The sequence below is a fragment of the Typopeltis vanoorti genome, chromosome 11, assembly GCF_054136105.1.
Source record: "Typopeltis vanoorti isolate ZY-2024b chromosome 11, IOZ_Tvanoo_1.0, whole genome shotgun sequence".
NCBI classification, from domain to species: Eukaryota; Metazoa; Arthropoda; class Arachnida; order Uropygi; family Thelyphonidae; genus Typopeltis; species Typopeltis vanoorti.
In genome coordinates, this window is record NC_143559.1 from 124,431,367 (window position 1) to 124,449,543 (window position 18,177).

Sequence of the window (18,177 nt, forward strand, 5' to 3'; positions counted from 1 at the left end):
CTTAAAATATGGACAAATGGAAAAGAGTTAATTTAACATTATATCAAAAATTAGAAGTCATACAAAAGTTGGATTCAGGAGTGTCTGTGTCTCGTATATGTGATCAATATGGCATAAAAAAGCAAACTGTATCGGACATTAAAAATAATAAAGACAAAATAAAAAATTTGTGATAATCTGCTTTATTATATAATGGACGCCCCCTCGCCCGAATTAGTCTGTTATATCGAGGTTTTACTGTATTGAAATAACATGGATATGCAGTATGATGTTTGATATATTTTATCCATTTTGGCTGATTGAGTATAAGGGAACTGATTATAAATCTGGAAATTGGGCAGTATGTCAATTTAGTAGGAGAAATGGAGTATCTCCTGTCCTGTCAAGTGTCATCTCCATCCACTAAGTTGACTATTATGGAACTCCATCTATTTCTGTCTTGGGATGCTTTCTTGCTCTCAGGATAGGTCAGGTCCACCCAGTCCTTTGTTTTTGAACCATGTGTCTCTTACCTTCATTTCTTCCCTGTAATGAATTTTTTTTTGGAGACTTTCATGCTTCACAATATGACTCATATATATAGTTTTAGTATGTTCTTTATTAGTTCCAATTTAGTACCCATTTCCAAAACTTCGTTTCTCTTCTTTTGAATCTACGACATCTTCATTGCTCTTTTGTCTCTCCACATCTCGAAAGCATAAATTTTTCTTTTTCCTTGTTTATTGTTCATGTTTCTGCTTCATAGAGAAAAGTAGATCAATAAAACTTTAATCGTTCTTAATCTAGTTTTTTGCTTATTTCTCCTGATGTTAGTATATTCTTCATTCTGTTAGAGGTTGATTTTTCAGTTTCATCTGTATGACTAAAGCTCTTTAACCTGTCATCCATAACGTGCTGTGTTATAGCCATTCAAAATGATTATTCATTTTGAATCATGTCTGTAAGGTTCTGGAAACGCACCTTTCTGACATTTGTCTTCAGCATCAAGCCAATACTGATAAGAACTGCTTCCCTCTATTCAGGATTTCGCCATCACCCAAGTTAGCTAGATTTTCAGGGTTACTACAAGGCTTTCGTGGCTACTGTAGCAGTTTGGGTGAGGTATGCTGAAGACTTTTGGTTACTGTAGCAAAAGTCTTCAGCATACCTCACCCTTGCAAGTATTCTCCATACTTCTCTGTTGTCTTCTTCTCATGGTGAAGACGTTTGGGTTGGACTTTGGGAGGGAAATGGAGTATGTCATATAAAAATAAAAAAATTTTAAATTTAAAAAATGATGGGGTTACTGGCTTGTAACAGAAAGTTAAGTTATTTCAACAGAAAGTTATTCACCATGTCATAGCGAATATCCACAACATCCACTGATGTCCCATTTGATACATATCACACACCCACACCATGGGAAGTACCTGGATCTTGTGTACTTCCAAGCCAAACCCTTATTTAGTTTCCAGAATAACCCAGAGTTCTCCCACCTACTATAAGCTATGAAATCTCACTTGTGTTTATTGAAAGATCCACTTACCAACTTAGGTGTTTATCATGTTCTGTCTTCTATCTAGACCAATCCCAGTATTAATTTAATTTAAAAATTAAACAACTGTGCTATTTTTAAAATATATGTATATTAAATTTAATATTAAAATATATTAAAATGGTGTAAATTTGGTGTCAGACAAGGATGCACATTATCCCCTCTGTTATTCATTATGGATCACATTATGAAGGAAAGTGGTAGTAAACCTGATATCAAAATTGGAGATGTTAATTTCAGCTCTTGACTTTATGCAGATGATATTATACTTTTTTTAATAAATCCAGTACAAGTCTGCAGTATTCCCTGACTAAATTGAATAACTGTTATAATAAATTTGGTATGAAAATCAGCAATGACAAGACAATGAAAATAGGCAGAAACATTGAAAATATCAACTGAATTGTGGATGGAGAACCTATGGAACAAGTAAAACATTTCAGCTGCCTATTCACAATTTTTAGTGAAGATGGTAAATTAAATATGGAAATAGACAACAGAATCAACAAAACTGGTATGGTAGGAAGTCAACTGAATAAATTTATATGGAATAAGAAAGAAATTAATCAAACACTAAATTGTCTATATACAAGACGGTGTTTGAACCAATTTTAACTTATGGATCTGATAGTTGGGTTAGAAATAAAATACTTGACCAAAGACTAGAGACCACAGATATTATTGTTCAGTTAAGAGAAAGATTAGGAGTGTGAACAGATGTCATCAATGGCAATATCATATTAAAAATGAGGATATTAGGAAAGAACTGGACATTATTAGCATCCAGGAATGTGTTAACAGGGCTAATCTCAGGTGGTATAGTCACTTAAACAATGGGAGAGGAAAGATTAGCAAAACAAGTGTTCTCTGCCAGGTTGGCAGGAAAAAGACCAAGATGTAGGTGGATTGATGCGGTAAAAAGTGCCTTAGAAGACAGAAATATAAGATCTGATAATTTTGTAGTCTTGATAAATAACAGATTGATTTGGAGGAAAATTGTCGATAGGAAATTAGTAATGATGTAAGTTTTTCACATAGTACTATCATAATATTCTGTACACTCCTTGAGAGTACATGTCAGGAATTTGATGAGTTCCTATGAGTATTGTTTTGTAGTAGAAATTGTAGAATGATTAAAGTACACCCGTTCCCCTTGGGTGAATGACAATGAACTGTGGCAAGCAAATGTTAATCTAAAATTCTAAATAATGTCCCTTAGTGGACTAGAGTGAATATTCTTGGCTGTCGGACTAAAGTTCTGAGGTTGACTGTTTCCCAAATTTGAGGCAATTTCAAGTAACCAAATTTGAGTTTTGAGCCTTAAAGCTTGAGGCAGATTCTGGGAATGTCATATTTATATTTGCTACATGGGATATGTTTTTTTTTTTTTTTAAGATATCCTCTACCGCAGCATTTCTCAACCTTCTGTCTATCGCAGATCAGTTAAATCTCAGATAATTTTTCATGTTCTTACATATTGTAAGAACACAAATTGTACTTTATTTAAATATAATACATTTGTCATGTCATACATTGTACCTTATAAAATAGGTATATAATAATGAGGAAATAAACATGCTAAACTTAATGGCTTCTTTGTTCTTGCTCTCTTTCAACAATTACATCAATGTTTGGTTGCAAATTTATTAAAGCAGGGAGAAGAGGTGGACCTACAGTTAAATGATTTCTGAACTTCGTTTTCATAGTTGACATTGCCGAGAATCCTGATTCGCACAAATAATTTGTTGCAAACGGTAATAATACCTTCATTGCTTCCTTATGAAGACTTGGATATTCGTTCCTAATTTTGGTCCAAAAGTGATTTAAATTCATGGTTCCAAAATTTGGCCTTAATGAGGAATCTGAACTTAATTCCAAAAGACAGTCTTCTTCTTTGTTAATTAAATTATTTTTATTTTCCTCTATGAGAAGATTGGTAATCCACAAATTCATTTCTCAATATCTGTGTCTTTTGGGAAATATTTCTGGAATGCATCGTATAATGATTTTAAGTAATGATAATCTTATCCAACTTATATCTAAATCTTGTGTGTTTGTAAAATCAAAATAAGACTCAAAAATAACATGATTTTTTTCTTTGACTTTTGTTTGCCAAAATCTCAGGTTCTTTCTGAATCCAACAATTTTGTTATATAAATGGAATGTCCTTTCTTTTAGGGTTACATGGTGATCAGCACTCATATTTGTAGATTTAGGGACTCAAAAACACACGTGTTGAACAGATTATTTTATTAATTACAAATAAAATAAAACTTGACGTTTCGACCTCTATATTGAGGTCATCATCGGAAGAATACAACTGTATGCAGCACCAAGCTACATGCTCATGCTTTCTATACCAGTAAACTAAATCTACGTAGTTAATAAATCTTTTTTCTAGCCTGACCTCTAGTGATAGAAAAGAAAAACAAATGGAAAAAAAATAAAATAAAATAATAATAATTATTTTATTATTATTTCAAAAAGACTAGCCTTTTTGAAACGATGTAGAGACAGCAACATAATTCCAAACTGCATTAAACTAAAGAAGAAGTTTAAATCAACCAAAGCGCTCTGTATTTATGCCCGGTTGGAAAAAGCCTTATTACGAGAACAAATCCACGAGGCACGTAAAAATCTAGCATCCACCCAAACCAAAGTTCTGCAACTTAAATTTGAATTATCTGACTACGTTATTCCAGAAATTTGGGAGATTCTAGATAGGATCACCGACGACTCGGCCAAGCACTCACTACTGAAAAATAAAGAAAAACTAATAATGAAATTTCAAGCCCTACAACAACAGAAAAGCACAAGATCATCAAGACGCCATTACGAAAGGAACAGCCAACCACAAACCGACGTCATAAGGAGCAACCAATCGCCCGCAAACAATGTTAGGAGCCACCAACCACCATCGGATCAATGCTCAGTTATCAACCTATCAAACCACGTTCTCATCGAAGGTGAACTCTCGCTGCTAAAGAAAGGTTTGAACTACGCCATTGCTCCGAGATCAGTGAACAAACTTGATATCGTGTATCATATCGAGAGAGGTTTACGATCCCTCCCCACCATTCTGGCTGATAAAATACGAATGGAAACATCGTGTATACTAAATTCTAACAAAAAAAACTAAACACCAACATAAACAAAACCGAAAATCTAGCCCTTAAATCCTTAAAAAATAACCAGGATATTATAATAACGAAAGCCGATAAAGGCAATTCCACCGTCGATCGTACGACATACATAGAAAAAATGAACCAGTTAATATCGGACCATAACACCTACCAAAAGGTTAACTACAACCCCACAAAACGTAACAAAAAGAAAACAACTGAATTAATCAAATCCGTCCACTCATGGCCCGAAGAAACGACAAAAAAATTAATACCTCAGTATGCCCGTGCGCCCAGAATTTATGGCCTGCCAAAAATACACAAATCTGGCACACCACTTCGCCCAATTGTTGAAGGAATTGACAGCCCAAATTATCACTTAGCAAAAAAATTAGCTGCCACACTCAAGGAATTGGTAGGTCAGTCCCCTTCCTACATAAAAAATACACAACATTTCATCAGTAAAATCAAAAACATTACACTCACCGACCAAGATTTATTAGTCAGCTTTGACATAACTTCCCTTTTCACCAATGTCCCAATCAATGACACGATCTTGCTCCTACAGAACATATTCCCACATGACATCACGGCCCTTTTTGCCCACGTACTCCGCTCCGCAAAAAACATTTATCAACAATTTTTACCTTCAAAAAGAAGGTACAGCCATGGGCTCACCACTTTCTCCCCCAATAGCTAACTTTTATATGGAAGACTTTGAGCAACGGGCTCTAGAGACAGCATGTCTAAAGCCCAAAATCTGGCTCAGATACGCCGATGATATTTTCGCCATTTGGCCCCACGGCCGCGAAGCTCTAAATACATTCCTTAGCCACCTAAACAAACAACACAAACGTATCCAATTCACCATTGAAATGGAAAAAAACGACTCTCTTCCTTTCCTAGATACACACTTGTCACACGTCTTCCCTCTGGCTGTCTCTCCTTCTCAGTTTACCGCAAACCTACACACACAGGCCAATACATACACAAAAATTCTTACCACCACCCAACACAAAAATTAGGTGTCATAAGCACCCTTAAACACAGAGCCCTAACTATCTGTTCAAATGAACAGGCTCTAAACCAAGAATACAAAATCATCAACCAAACATTTATCAAAAATGGATACAATAAAAAAACTATTCACAAGATACTCCATAAAGACACCAGTAAGAACAAAAAAGATTTCAAGAATGCTATTGCCATTCCTTATGTTAGAGGCATTTCTGAAAAAATAGAACACTTCGCAAATACAACATTAAAACCACCTTTAAACCCCCAAATAAGCTAAGACACCTACTCAGTTCCTCTAAAGATCCTCTTCCACACCTAGCACACCCAGGGGTGTACAAAATACACTGCACATGTAACATACCATACATAGGGGAAACAGGGTGAACTATCCCAATCAGACAAGACGAACACAACCGACACATTAAATACCTCCACTTCGGTAAAACAGGCCTTTCTGACCATGCACTCCAAACATACCATAGAATTGACTGGAAAAATACCAAGTCCCTACACCGCACCAAAACCTGGTTTGAGAGAAATTTTAAAGAGTCTTGTGAAATGCTCAAACACAACCCAAATCTCAACAAAAATGATGGCCTCACCATTTCAAGAATGTGGAGGACCCATCTACAACCTATATAACATCCTAAACTAGCATTAGAAAAATTCCCACTACAAGAAGACAACCTGGTGACTTGGTGAAGTGTTTAGAACATTCAATAGCAACTGAAAGAAATCATTTTGTAACTATCCAGAATATTAATACAGGAGGACTCTAACAGTTTATTGTAGTTGCATTTATCTATTTATAATATATATATATATATATATATATATTATAAATAGATAAAAAATAAAAAAAAAATAAAATAATAATATATATATATATATATATTATTATTTTATTTTATTATTTTTTTTTTTATTTTTTCCGTTTGTTTTACTTTTCTATCACTAGAGGTCAGGCTAGAAAAAAAGATTTATTAACTACGTAGATTTAGTTTACTGGTATAGAAAGCATGAGCATGTAGCTTGGTTCTGCATACAGTTGTATTCTTCCGATGATGACCTCGATATAGAGGTCGAAACGTCAAGTTTTATTTTATTTGTAATTAATAAAATAATCTGTTCAACACGTGTGTTTTTGAGTCCCTAAATCTACAAATATGAGGGATAAATGGAATGTGTTTGTCATACTTCCCTGCAAACTTAAATTTAAATCATTGACATATGAAAATATCGCTTAAATAAGCTAATTTCGCAATCCACTCTGTGTTCTGAAAAATGTGCTGAGAGTGAAGACTTTCTTTCAATCAAGATTATTTCTAATTCTGTCCTTAATTCAAACAATCTGGTTATACTCTACCATGGAATAACCACCTTACTTCAGCATGAAGTAATAAGTGCTCATGTTCTGCAGCTACTTCTTGGCAAAATATTGTGAACAGTCGTGAATTAAGATCACTGTTTTTAATGAAATTAACAATTTTTATGGATTGCAAAAGAACATTATTTAAATCAGGGGTGACAAATTTTTGACTGTTAAATGCTCACAATGTATAATGCAATGCATAATTAAAATATCTATGAAGCTATTTTTCGAATTTGTTTATTAAGTCCCGAATGTTTGCCTGTCATATTAGATGCTTCATCAATACATATACCCAACGCAGGTTTTCTAGTCCAAATTATGGTTACAAGTGTATGCATTCAACACATTAATAATTTTTGAACTTGTTGCATGTGAAGTTAATTCTAAACAACATAAACACTCTTCTATGTCCTCAGCAATATAATCTATGTATCGAGTGTAACAAAGAAAAATGGCTTTTTTTTTTAAACATCTCCTGATTCATCAATTTGTAAAATCAATGTGTGATTTTTTTTATTTTTTCAATTAATTGATGTAACATTATCTGAGAATGTTGAACAATTCAGCATCCTATTGTGTCATTGGAAAGGGGAATTGATTTTTAGTTTGTCAGCAGCTATTGATCCAACATTTCAAAACACGCATGTTAAGAGGTTTTATCAAATCTTCTGCGGTAGTAAAAGATTTTTTTGTTTGAGTGCTACTAGGTATGAAGGTCCTAACAAGGATTTATTTTGTTTAAATGATTTCTTCTGTAATTGAAACTCTTGCTTCTTATGTTCAATATATTCCAGAGGTTTTTCTTCTAATTCAGATGTTTTATCTGAAAATGCTTCAAAAGCTTGGATAGTTTCATAGTATGTTTAGATTTAACTTCACAATGAATTACACACATTGGATGCAGATCTTTTTCTGTAGATTCAGGCGAAAGAATAAAACCATATTTAAGATAGACATTATATTATCTTATAAAACAAGGTTTTTTTCCTTTTTTGCTAGTGGAGATTCAGAAATAATTTTGCTTTTGTAGTCAATACTTGCTTCTTCCTGACTCAAATAGCTTGATTCTTCACATTTAAAAAATTTAATAAATTTCCTTGATTCTTTTTATTCATTTTATAATATGGCCTAAAATGTATAAATTTTATTTGGATATTTTCTATAAACATACCTTCTTTATATCAAATTTCAGCAAGCTGCTGTTATTAAGATGCGTAACTAAAGAATCACATCCATTATTAAACCGACAAAAATATGTGTTTAACAAAATTAATGCAGTGAAACAGCAATATGCACCCAACGAGCTCTAAAAGCATACTGACTAACTAATAATAGATATGCAAGCGTCTAGCCCCATGCCTTTGTCTCTATTTGCAGACCAGTGCCGGTCTGTGGACTAGCGGTCGAGAAACATCTCGGATATCCAAAGCACGATCAGGATGTCCTGAGTGGCTATGCTGGTGAAACCGGATGCAATCCTTATGCTCAACAGTTGACGTTGGCTGTTTGACCATAATAGGATAGTCTACAACTGCAAGGTATCTGGTAAACACCTGGCAGGTCTAAGGACTGTGGTTGATCTTTGGAGTGGATAAAGGATGTCAGTTTTTTATATGGTCTGCAAGTGGTTGTAAGGTTGCAATTTTTATGATTTTGTATGTTGAAATAACTGTGCTCTGACTAGATGGAATTTAATAAAAGTTTTCAATGTTTACTTGTTTGTTCAGTTTTAGTTTCAATCAAATTATTATTTCACTCTCCATGGAGTCAGCAGACTCATCGTGGGAGGTTCATTCAACTGACAACATATTTATCATATAGAATCTTCAAATCCTTACCACTCCTTGTTAACAGCACGTTCTGGTTGTATTCCATTCATTGACAATTTTCCATGTCAAAAGTCTACTCCTCAAATCCCTTTCGCCTTGTACTCTTTTTATAATCCCCCTCTGGATTAATCTGATAAAATCCTCTCACTAACTTAAATGTCTCTATCATATCATCTCTTTGTCTCCTATCCACCAAACTCTGGAATCCACATTTCTTCAACTTCTACATTTTGGAAAATTGTGGAAACAACTACAGTGTAAAACTTTATATATTTTTATAAAGTTTTACACTGTATGTATCTTTTTATATATCTTTAGTTTATATTAAACTAAAGTTTGAGTAAAACTTTAGTTTAATATAAACCAAAATCCACATTCTACATTTCAACCTTTATATCAAGGTCATCTTCTGGAGCATATATACTATATACAGAGAAACAAGCTGCACTACAATCTACATGGTTTGTTAAAGTTGCTGACCAACCGTTACAACAATTATTGGCCTGACAATTATTGGGTGGTTTATCAGAATTTTGCAGGCTTCCTTAAATTTTCTTTCATACCAGGTTTTTGTATCGTGTAAAGAGTGGGTACTTTTCCAGTTGATTTGGTATAAGGTGTTGAGAGCATGATCTGAGAAACCTGCTTCACCAAAATGGTTATTATTATTATTATTATTTCGTGACACCTCCAGGGAGTCCAAAGACTCATTGAGGGAGTGCACCTACTCTACAACTCTCCACCGCCATCTATCGCCGACCACCACTAGTATTTTCAGAGACAACCACAAACATCCATGCCCACAGCAGGATTCAAACCCGCAGCCTTTTGGCTAGAGAGAGCAGATACACTAACCACTCGGCCAACCAGGCTGGTATGGTGTTATATTTAATGTCTTATGTGTTCTTTCTTACATATAGGAATTGTACTTCCTGTTTCACCAATGTATGGCAAGTTACAGATGCAGTGGATGCAATAAACTCCAGGATGTGCCAATGGGAGGAGAGGATCTTTAGAGGAGTTGAATATGTTTTTAAGTTTTGTAGGTGGTTTAAAGGTGGCATTGAGATTATAATAGTGTAGGATTCTGTTGATTTTTTCTGATAACCCTTTAATGTATGGGATGGCTATGGTTTTACTGTAATCTAGATTCTTTCTTGATGATGTTTTATGAAGTACTTTATTAATATATTATAAACCAATCTTTATTTATGATAAACCACTCAAATATCAACAATAATGGTGGCATGAAAATTCCAAGAATCTGGATGGCACACATTCGACGTACCTAATATTTAGTATCCAGCATACTTCAGGACTCTAGGCAACCTTCAGTTAGTATTGGAAACCATTCCAGGCCAACTGGTTGGAATTTATATGTATAATCATGGTGTTAATAATATATATATATATATATATATATATGGACTTGTTGTTGCTCCCAGTGTAATTTTACAACCAATAGATAATATTAATAATAGGACTCTAGCATTGATGTAGCAAGGTTTTTTTTTTTTTAACCAGAGGTCAGGCCAATAATTGTTGTAACGGTTGGTCAGTAACTTTAACAAACCATGTAGATTGTAGTGCAGCTTGTTTCTCTGTATATATGCTCCAGAAGATGACCTTGATATAAAGGTCGAAACATCGAATGTGGATTTTGGTTTATATTAAACTGAAGTTTTACTTAGACACAGTAATTGTCTCCATAATTTTCCAAAATGTATTCGGATCACCGTGTAAGCCTAAAAGAACGGATTCTTCAACTTCTCTCCATAGCCAACATTCCAAAGTTCTGATGTCTTAGTCACTCACCTCTGGACCTTCTCCAATGGCTCCACATCACAATGAAAACCAGATGATCAGATTTAAGCCCAATATCCAAGTTTGACCATTCTTTATACAGTGGCGCAACCACTTCCTTTTCCCTGCATATTAGAGTACTTATCATCACTACGATGTGTAGCCTTTGCAACACCAGCAGTCTGCTGTCAACCATCACTCCCAAATCTCTAATCTCATCCATTTACTGCAGTACAGCACCGTCAGTATTATACACAGCCTTATATTTCTGCACTCCAAAATGCAACACCTTGCACTTATTGATATTAAAACTAGTTCCTTTGTCTCCAAGTAAAAAAAAAAGTATTCAAATCTTCCTGAAGGGAATTAAGATCATCACTGCTACTTATAATTCTTCCCAACTTTGTATCATCAGCAAATAACTGAAGATCCCCAGTCAGTCCACATGATATATAGTTTACAAACAAGTTAAACAGCGGGGGCCCAAGAACAGAACCCTGGGGCACGCCACTGGTTGCCCTCCCTTTTTGAGACACTGCTCCATCATACACAGCCTGCTGGTATCGTTCAGAGAGTTGATCTCTGATCCATCTAACCAATATACTATCTATTTCTATCTTTCCCATCTTATTCTCATCTGCAGCTTGTACACCAACGTATCATATGGTAATCTATCAAATGCTTTTGCAAAGTCCAAGAATATTACTATATTATTCTCCCTTATTTAACACACTTGTTACCTTATCATAAAATGCAAGTAAATTGCTAAAACAGGACCAATCCTTTACAAATCCATGCTGACCATCATAAAGAATTTCTATGTTCATCAACCCAATCCTGTATTCTATTCCTTACCAATCTCTCCAACACCTTGATCACAACTGCATTTATCCAGACTGGTCTATAGTTGGAGACTTCTGTCCTAGAACTATGTTTTTGGAATGTTACTATTTTGCCTTCTGTCCACTCCTTAGGAACTCTACCCACTGCAAGACTATAATTAAATAACCAGGTCAAGGGCATAGCCAGCTGTGGTGCACATTCCTTAAGAATATGTGGTGATATGTCATCCATTCCCACAGCCTTATTAACATCTAACTTAACCAATATCTGATACACCTCTGATTCTTTCACTTCCAATTCTTCTAATACTTCCTTTCTTCTATATATTGCACAGCATCATTTACACCAGTATGATATATTCTGATAAAGTGCTCATTCAATAATTCCACTATATCCTTTGCAGCTGTTATTCTGCTGCCATGACTATCCATCAGTGCTAATCTGCTATAATTATACTTTCTCTTGCTTGCCATATAGCAGAAAAATTTTTAAAAATTCCCTTTAATTAACTTTGGCCTGACCAGCCACTCTCCTCTCATATTGCACCTTTTCTTTCTTTACCATGCTCATCAACTTTCTAGTCTGCACTTTATATTCTTCGTGGATCCAATCACCACCATCTATCCTGTGCCTCCTCCATAACATTTTCTTTTCCAACAGAGTTTGCTTGATTTCACTGTTCATCCATTTCACTCTTATTATGTTTACTTGCTTAACCCTTGGTATGCAGTTATACATTGCTTTTGTCAGATGCTGCCTTGTGAGTTTCCATTGCATTGTCAACATCTTTTCTGCTCGGCTCATATCCAACATACTAATGCTGACTACAGAGCTTCCTATAATACCTGCTTTATACTTCCACATATATCTGTTTTTGGCAGTAACCTTTTCTTGTTTCATCACTTCCCAGACAAGTACCTCATGATCATTTTCACCAACCAGCAGCAGTGTCAACACCTCATTAACAACTACATCTTGTGAAGTTATCACCAAATCCAAAACATTAAAGCCTCTATTTGCTTCAATAACATGCTGCTTAAGATACTTATCTCTCAGAAATTTTACAAACTCGCTCTCCTTGTTCCCATACACTACTCCTCCTTCCATTCTATATTCCTGTAATTAAAGTCTCCCATCAGGATCACTTTCTTTTTACATGCCAAAGTAATTTGCCTAAACATTTCACAATTGGTATTCTCTGTATTCCCTGGTCTATAACAGCATCTTGTCAGATATACTAAACTGTTTATTTCAACTGCACACCACACAGATTCAAAATATGTGCATTGAAAAAAAATTATTTGAGATTGGTTTTTGAGTATTTTACTGTACTACTTCCTGACAAGTAATATTTATTCCATTTTGATAGCACCTGTGGAGTGCTATGGTGGGAGCAGTTTGATTGTATTGCTAATAAAAATTCATCTTAGTCCACAAAAATTAATCCTATGTTTTATCTAAAAAAAAAAAAAAAAAAAAAGACTGATAGTCTCCAACAATTAATCAACATGTGTAACTGATGTTATGCCCAGTACAAATTATGTGATCATGCTTTATAATTCAGTTTGCCTGTCCATGTAGATGTTAATAAATCAAGGAGATATACAAACAAACCACTCCCCACTTTTTTTTTAACAAAGCAATATTAGGATGTCATAATTTGTTCCTTATCAGAATGGTTTGTTGCACCACTCATAATATTACAACTTTAAATTATTGTATGTGACTGTAGCAAATCTATTTACATTTATGCCTGTTCTTTCCCTCAGACATTTCATGTGCAAAGGGTTCATATCTGATTAATATAGATTGAATTATAATTACTTAAACCTTGTAAAAGTTTAAAAATACAAACTATTATGGAATTTCTCTTAATTATTAGTGAATTGTATAATCAGAAAGGAAAAATGTCCTTTTACCTTCTAACATAACTTTAGTTTCTCTAGAAAGCTTGTGTGATTTGTCATGTCCCATGCCTAACATGCACAGTTTTACATAAACTCATAAACATAATGCTTAACCCTGTGTTCAATTAGCTTAAATGTTAAATGAAATGATGATCTTAATTTGAAGCCTAAGTTTTGAGAACTTAACAAAAATGTTGGCTTGTGTTCTCATGTCTTGTTTGCATGTGTACTTATGCACTTGCATAAAAAATGTGAAACAGAAAATTCCAGTATACAGTGGTATCTCGCTAATCCGAACCTCTTTTGTCCGAACCCTCCAGTAATCCGAACTGCGGTTTGAAAGAAAAAACGTTTTATTTAAACCATGTTATTATTTTGTGTACTATTATTTTTATTTAATAATTATTTTAACTATTTATTTTATTATTATTACAGTAGTATTTTTTCATATTGTCGATTGTACGGTTATACTGTAAGCCTATTTTGATTTATTGTATGTCACATTTGCTTGGGAAGCTGTCAAACCTGAAGCAATTCGAGCATCATGGAAAAACTGTGGCCTTCTAGAATTTACACTACGGTGATACACACACACACACAAAAAAAAAAAAAAAAAAAAAAAAGAGGAAATTCAAAACGTGCACAATTTGGTTAAAAATATAAATCCAGATGTTGAAATTACATAAACAGATGTTACGGAATGGATTACAGGTAGAACCGAAAGTGAATTCGAAATCAAATCAGATGCTGAAATTATAAATATGACTATGCAGAATGAATTAGAAGACAATGATGACGATAAAGAACTCGAAGAAAAAGAAAACATAAAGAGGCAGTTGACAGTTTTAATATGTGAATGGGCTAAGCCGAATGATATTCCATTCCATAAAATTTTATTGCTAATGCAGCTCCGAGAAGCATTCGAAAAAAGTTTAGCTTCCAAGAAGCAAAAGAAAATCAGTGACTTTTTTTACAAAGAAATAAAAAAAACGTTTTTTTGTGTTATTTTGAGAAACTTCTTTTTGTGTTGTGTACAAGAAAGTGATATTTTTTACGCAAATTAAGTTATGTACAGAACTATGCAAATTTATTAAATCAGAATCCTCAACAATACAGGTACATACAAACTAAATTTTTTACTAAAATAAACTTGCATTATATTTTAAGTTTTACATTACAGTACAGAAGCTTTTTTTCTATCAGATACTTTATTTCTTTACAGAATTAAACTGATGTACTATTAGAATCTGATTATTTTTGCCTTAAACGGTAATTATTGTTGTCTCTTGGAGGAAAAAATGCTAATCCGAACGATCACGATTTTTATTTGTTCGGATTAGCGAGATACCACTGTGTATTATTAAAGTAATTATTACTGCTGCAAAAGCACTATCTGCCAATATCTGTTGTTCTCTCTTTTTAGGTATCAGATGCCATCCGACAAGATAAGAAATCAAATGCTGCCGAATTTGTGAGTCTTCAGTATGCCATGTATATTACTGCTTTTGTTTTAGTCCTTGGTGGACTTTGTTTTCTACTTACTGCCCTTTACATTGTTGAAGATAAAACTAAATGTGAACAACGCACTCATGGTAAGTTCAATTAGTAATTTGAGTTTCCTAAACAGTTTTATAATTAACTGTGAAAAAAAGCTAAATAATAAATAGGTACTAATTCATATATACATTCTTAATATTTACGTATGATTCAGTCACATAGTTTTAGTGACAGTAAGCTAAATATGACATTAGATATGGTCATATTTAGCCTAATTTGATCATACTTTGCACTTGTGTAACTAGCTTATAGGATGTCTTAATTTGTTCCCTATCAGGGTAATTTGTTGCACGACTCATAATATTACAACTTTAAATTATTGTATTTAACTGTAGCAAATCTGTATTCATTCCTGCCTGGTCATTCCTTCATGTTATGTACAGAGTATTCTGTCAATTCATGGCAGCTTTCTTGCATCTGATACTCATTTGACCTAGTTGAATGCATTTTGCTATTTAAATATAAATATAGATATCAATGAAAATTAATACGTATGTATTAGCATTTAAATAGCAATGTTTACTGAATTTTCAAAAGTGACATAATCTATAGTGAGTCAAGCTACACACAACTATACACAGTCCATTGCAAACTGAAATGGAATATATTAATAACTTTAATACACTGCCACTACTACTTCATCCAAAATCCATACACAAGATTGTAAAACTTTGTTATGTTTTACTTACATATAAATTATATGTGAGTAAAAGGTTAAGCGGAAAGAATGAATCTATTATGCTATTTCTTACCTTTTTGGAAGACAAAGTAAGGAAGATTGTCACAAGAACTATAAGTAAATGGAATGGAAGAAGGAAAAATAAGTTGGTTTGACAAGTATGAAAATGAACAGAAAACAGGTGAGCAGTATACTTGGAAGAAAGTGGATGAATGGTGGCCAGTTCAGCAGAACATAATCTGTGGAAGAGACATGAGGTAGACAAATCATTTGTGAATCTGTGAGAGGTAGTAATCAGATTGTCTTCTGGATAGCATCTAGTATTTTTAATGATTTATGATCTGTAAAATCTCGATGTAGCTTAAAAATACCAAAGTGCTTTACATCGATTTTTTACATAGGTCAAGTCCCATGAGAACTGTAAATAACCTTGTTTGTTTCTATGGATATTTTGCAAAATATTAATGTAGTTAACCCTGTGGGAAGTGAATGTATTTACTGTTTTAATGTCAAAAACAAAGGCACTGCTTTCCCAGGGGAACTTTGTATATGTATATAGTTATTGGTAAGACCTCAGGAAAAGTTGTTTACTAGTTTTGTGTATAAGAGTTGTTTACAGCGTTAACACCTTTAAAGATAGTATCTAAGAGTGCGGCTAGGTTTAGAGAAGCAAAGTATCAAAGAGGTCTGCTAGTTTTAGAGACAAGTTTCCATGCTTGGCAAAATACGATCAAAAGATTTCATGGAGGAGAACAAAGAGTGGGTTAAACTTAAAAGAAGATAAAAGAGTCATGCCGAATTCTTTGGGTTTACTACCCTTAGTGCAAGGTTGAGATCGCAAAATAAAAGGGACTGAGAAGGCATTAGAGGCTTCCTGGTTCCAGTCGCCGTGCGAGAGAGAGAGAGAGAGAGAGAGAAGACTTCCAGGCCAGAGAGAGGGATCCTGGTTGAGAGTTGGCAGCAGTTTTGGTTTCTTGGAGGCAGCAGTTCGAGCTATTGGAGACGGCAGTCATCCAGGCATTTTCACCAAAGCAGAGGAGAAAAAGTGATGTAAATTACCCAAGGCAGCTTCGCTTGGAAGTTTTTCTTTTCGCCGTAGGAGAACAACCTTTTGCTGGAGCTGAATGAGTACCGCAGTCCATAGCCCGCTATTTTCCTGATGAGATATTACTGAAGCCAGGCATTCCTGAGGAAGCTCAAGATCTGAGATGAAAGAATTGCCTTAGAACTTTTTGTGCAAGACTTTTGACTGAATGTGCGATACAGAGCCTTTGTAAGTTCCATACTTTTGTACAATTCCTCTTATAGTATGTTATAGAAAGACTTTTAAGAATTTGGTTAATAGCAGTAAGAAGTGTCATTAAGAGAATTGATTGGCATATTGGAAGTCGATATAAAAATTATAAAAATAACTTAACAGAGAGTTAGCTAACCTCTTTGCAAGTAAACTAGAAGTTTAATAAGTTGAATTTTGTAAGCGGAGAGTAAATAAGATTGTGAGTTAAAGAAGTTAATTAGTGTTAAAGTAAAAAGGTTCTAATTTATGCTAAAGATTTTATAAATGGATAGAGAAAGCAATCTCCCTATTGTTTAATTCATGTATAATTTGTAAATAAATGTGTTTTAATTATTTGTTAAAAGAGTGCTGCCTGATCTTTTATTTTACAATTGCACTGTTCTTAAATAAATCGGACTTGTGAGCAGGAAATAATTTAAGGCAATAAAAACGCAGTTCAGTTACTTACGAACCACGACTGTTAAAGTAAACATTGATAAAAGAAACTTCGCTCGTGAGAGAGGGAAATCTACAGGAAGTTTTATTTAATCTTATGCCAATTAAATGATATATTGGTGGCTCAGTCTGACAAATTCCCAGTATTCATAGGTATTCGACTAGTAAACACGGAAGGTGGATAATCATAGTATGAGTAGAGTAAATGAGAAAGGATAAAAGAGAAAAAGCACATTAGAGTTATAAAGAATTAGGAAGAGAGTAAAGATAAAGAGATATTACATAAATATAGGCAGAAAAAATAATATACGTTTACAATGGTGCAGAAACCAGAAGATATTATAGAACCACAGTGAAATGTGTGAACAATATTCAAAGATTGTCTTGAATGAAAGGAGATAAGAACCAAGTTTGTTAGTGTTGGAGGAGGATAGACATATGATGTGTCTGTGTTCGGAAAAGCTGGAGGTAATTCAGCCCAAGAAGAGAGAGAGCGAGATCTGATTTTGTTTGGAACTTTGGGTATTATCAAAAGTAAAGGGTAACGAGATATTTCTTATTAATATCTTATCCATAACTTTGCTGGTGATAGTGCATTCTATCCCCCCTTCTTTGTTTGACACACCTTATAATGCACAATCATTAAAAAAAAAATCTTTAATTAGAAGTGCCAAAGTTGAAGGCAATGGTTATGGAAGTTTAGTCCATTTCCTCTCTGCTTCATTTGACAAAATAAGGTCTGTCAAATGAAGAAGAGGAATAGAATGCACTATCATCAGCAA

General features: G+C 34.0%; 1 protein-coding gene across 2 annotated transcripts in view; it reads left to right on the plus strand.

The window, feature by feature from the left end:
• Window positions 1-18,177, plus strand: part of LOC150102021 (protein spinster homolog 1-like) — a 303,327-nt gene that overhangs the window by 174,078 nt on the left and 111,072 nt on the right. For both annotated transcript variants that reach the window (XM_090400213.1, XM_090400212.1), the window contains exon 10: window positions 14,851-15,019. In XM_090400213.1, the coding sequence (XP_090256339.1) occupies window positions 14,851-15,019 (169 nt within the window). The remainder of the gene's footprint in view (window positions 1-14,850; window positions 15,020-18,177) is intronic.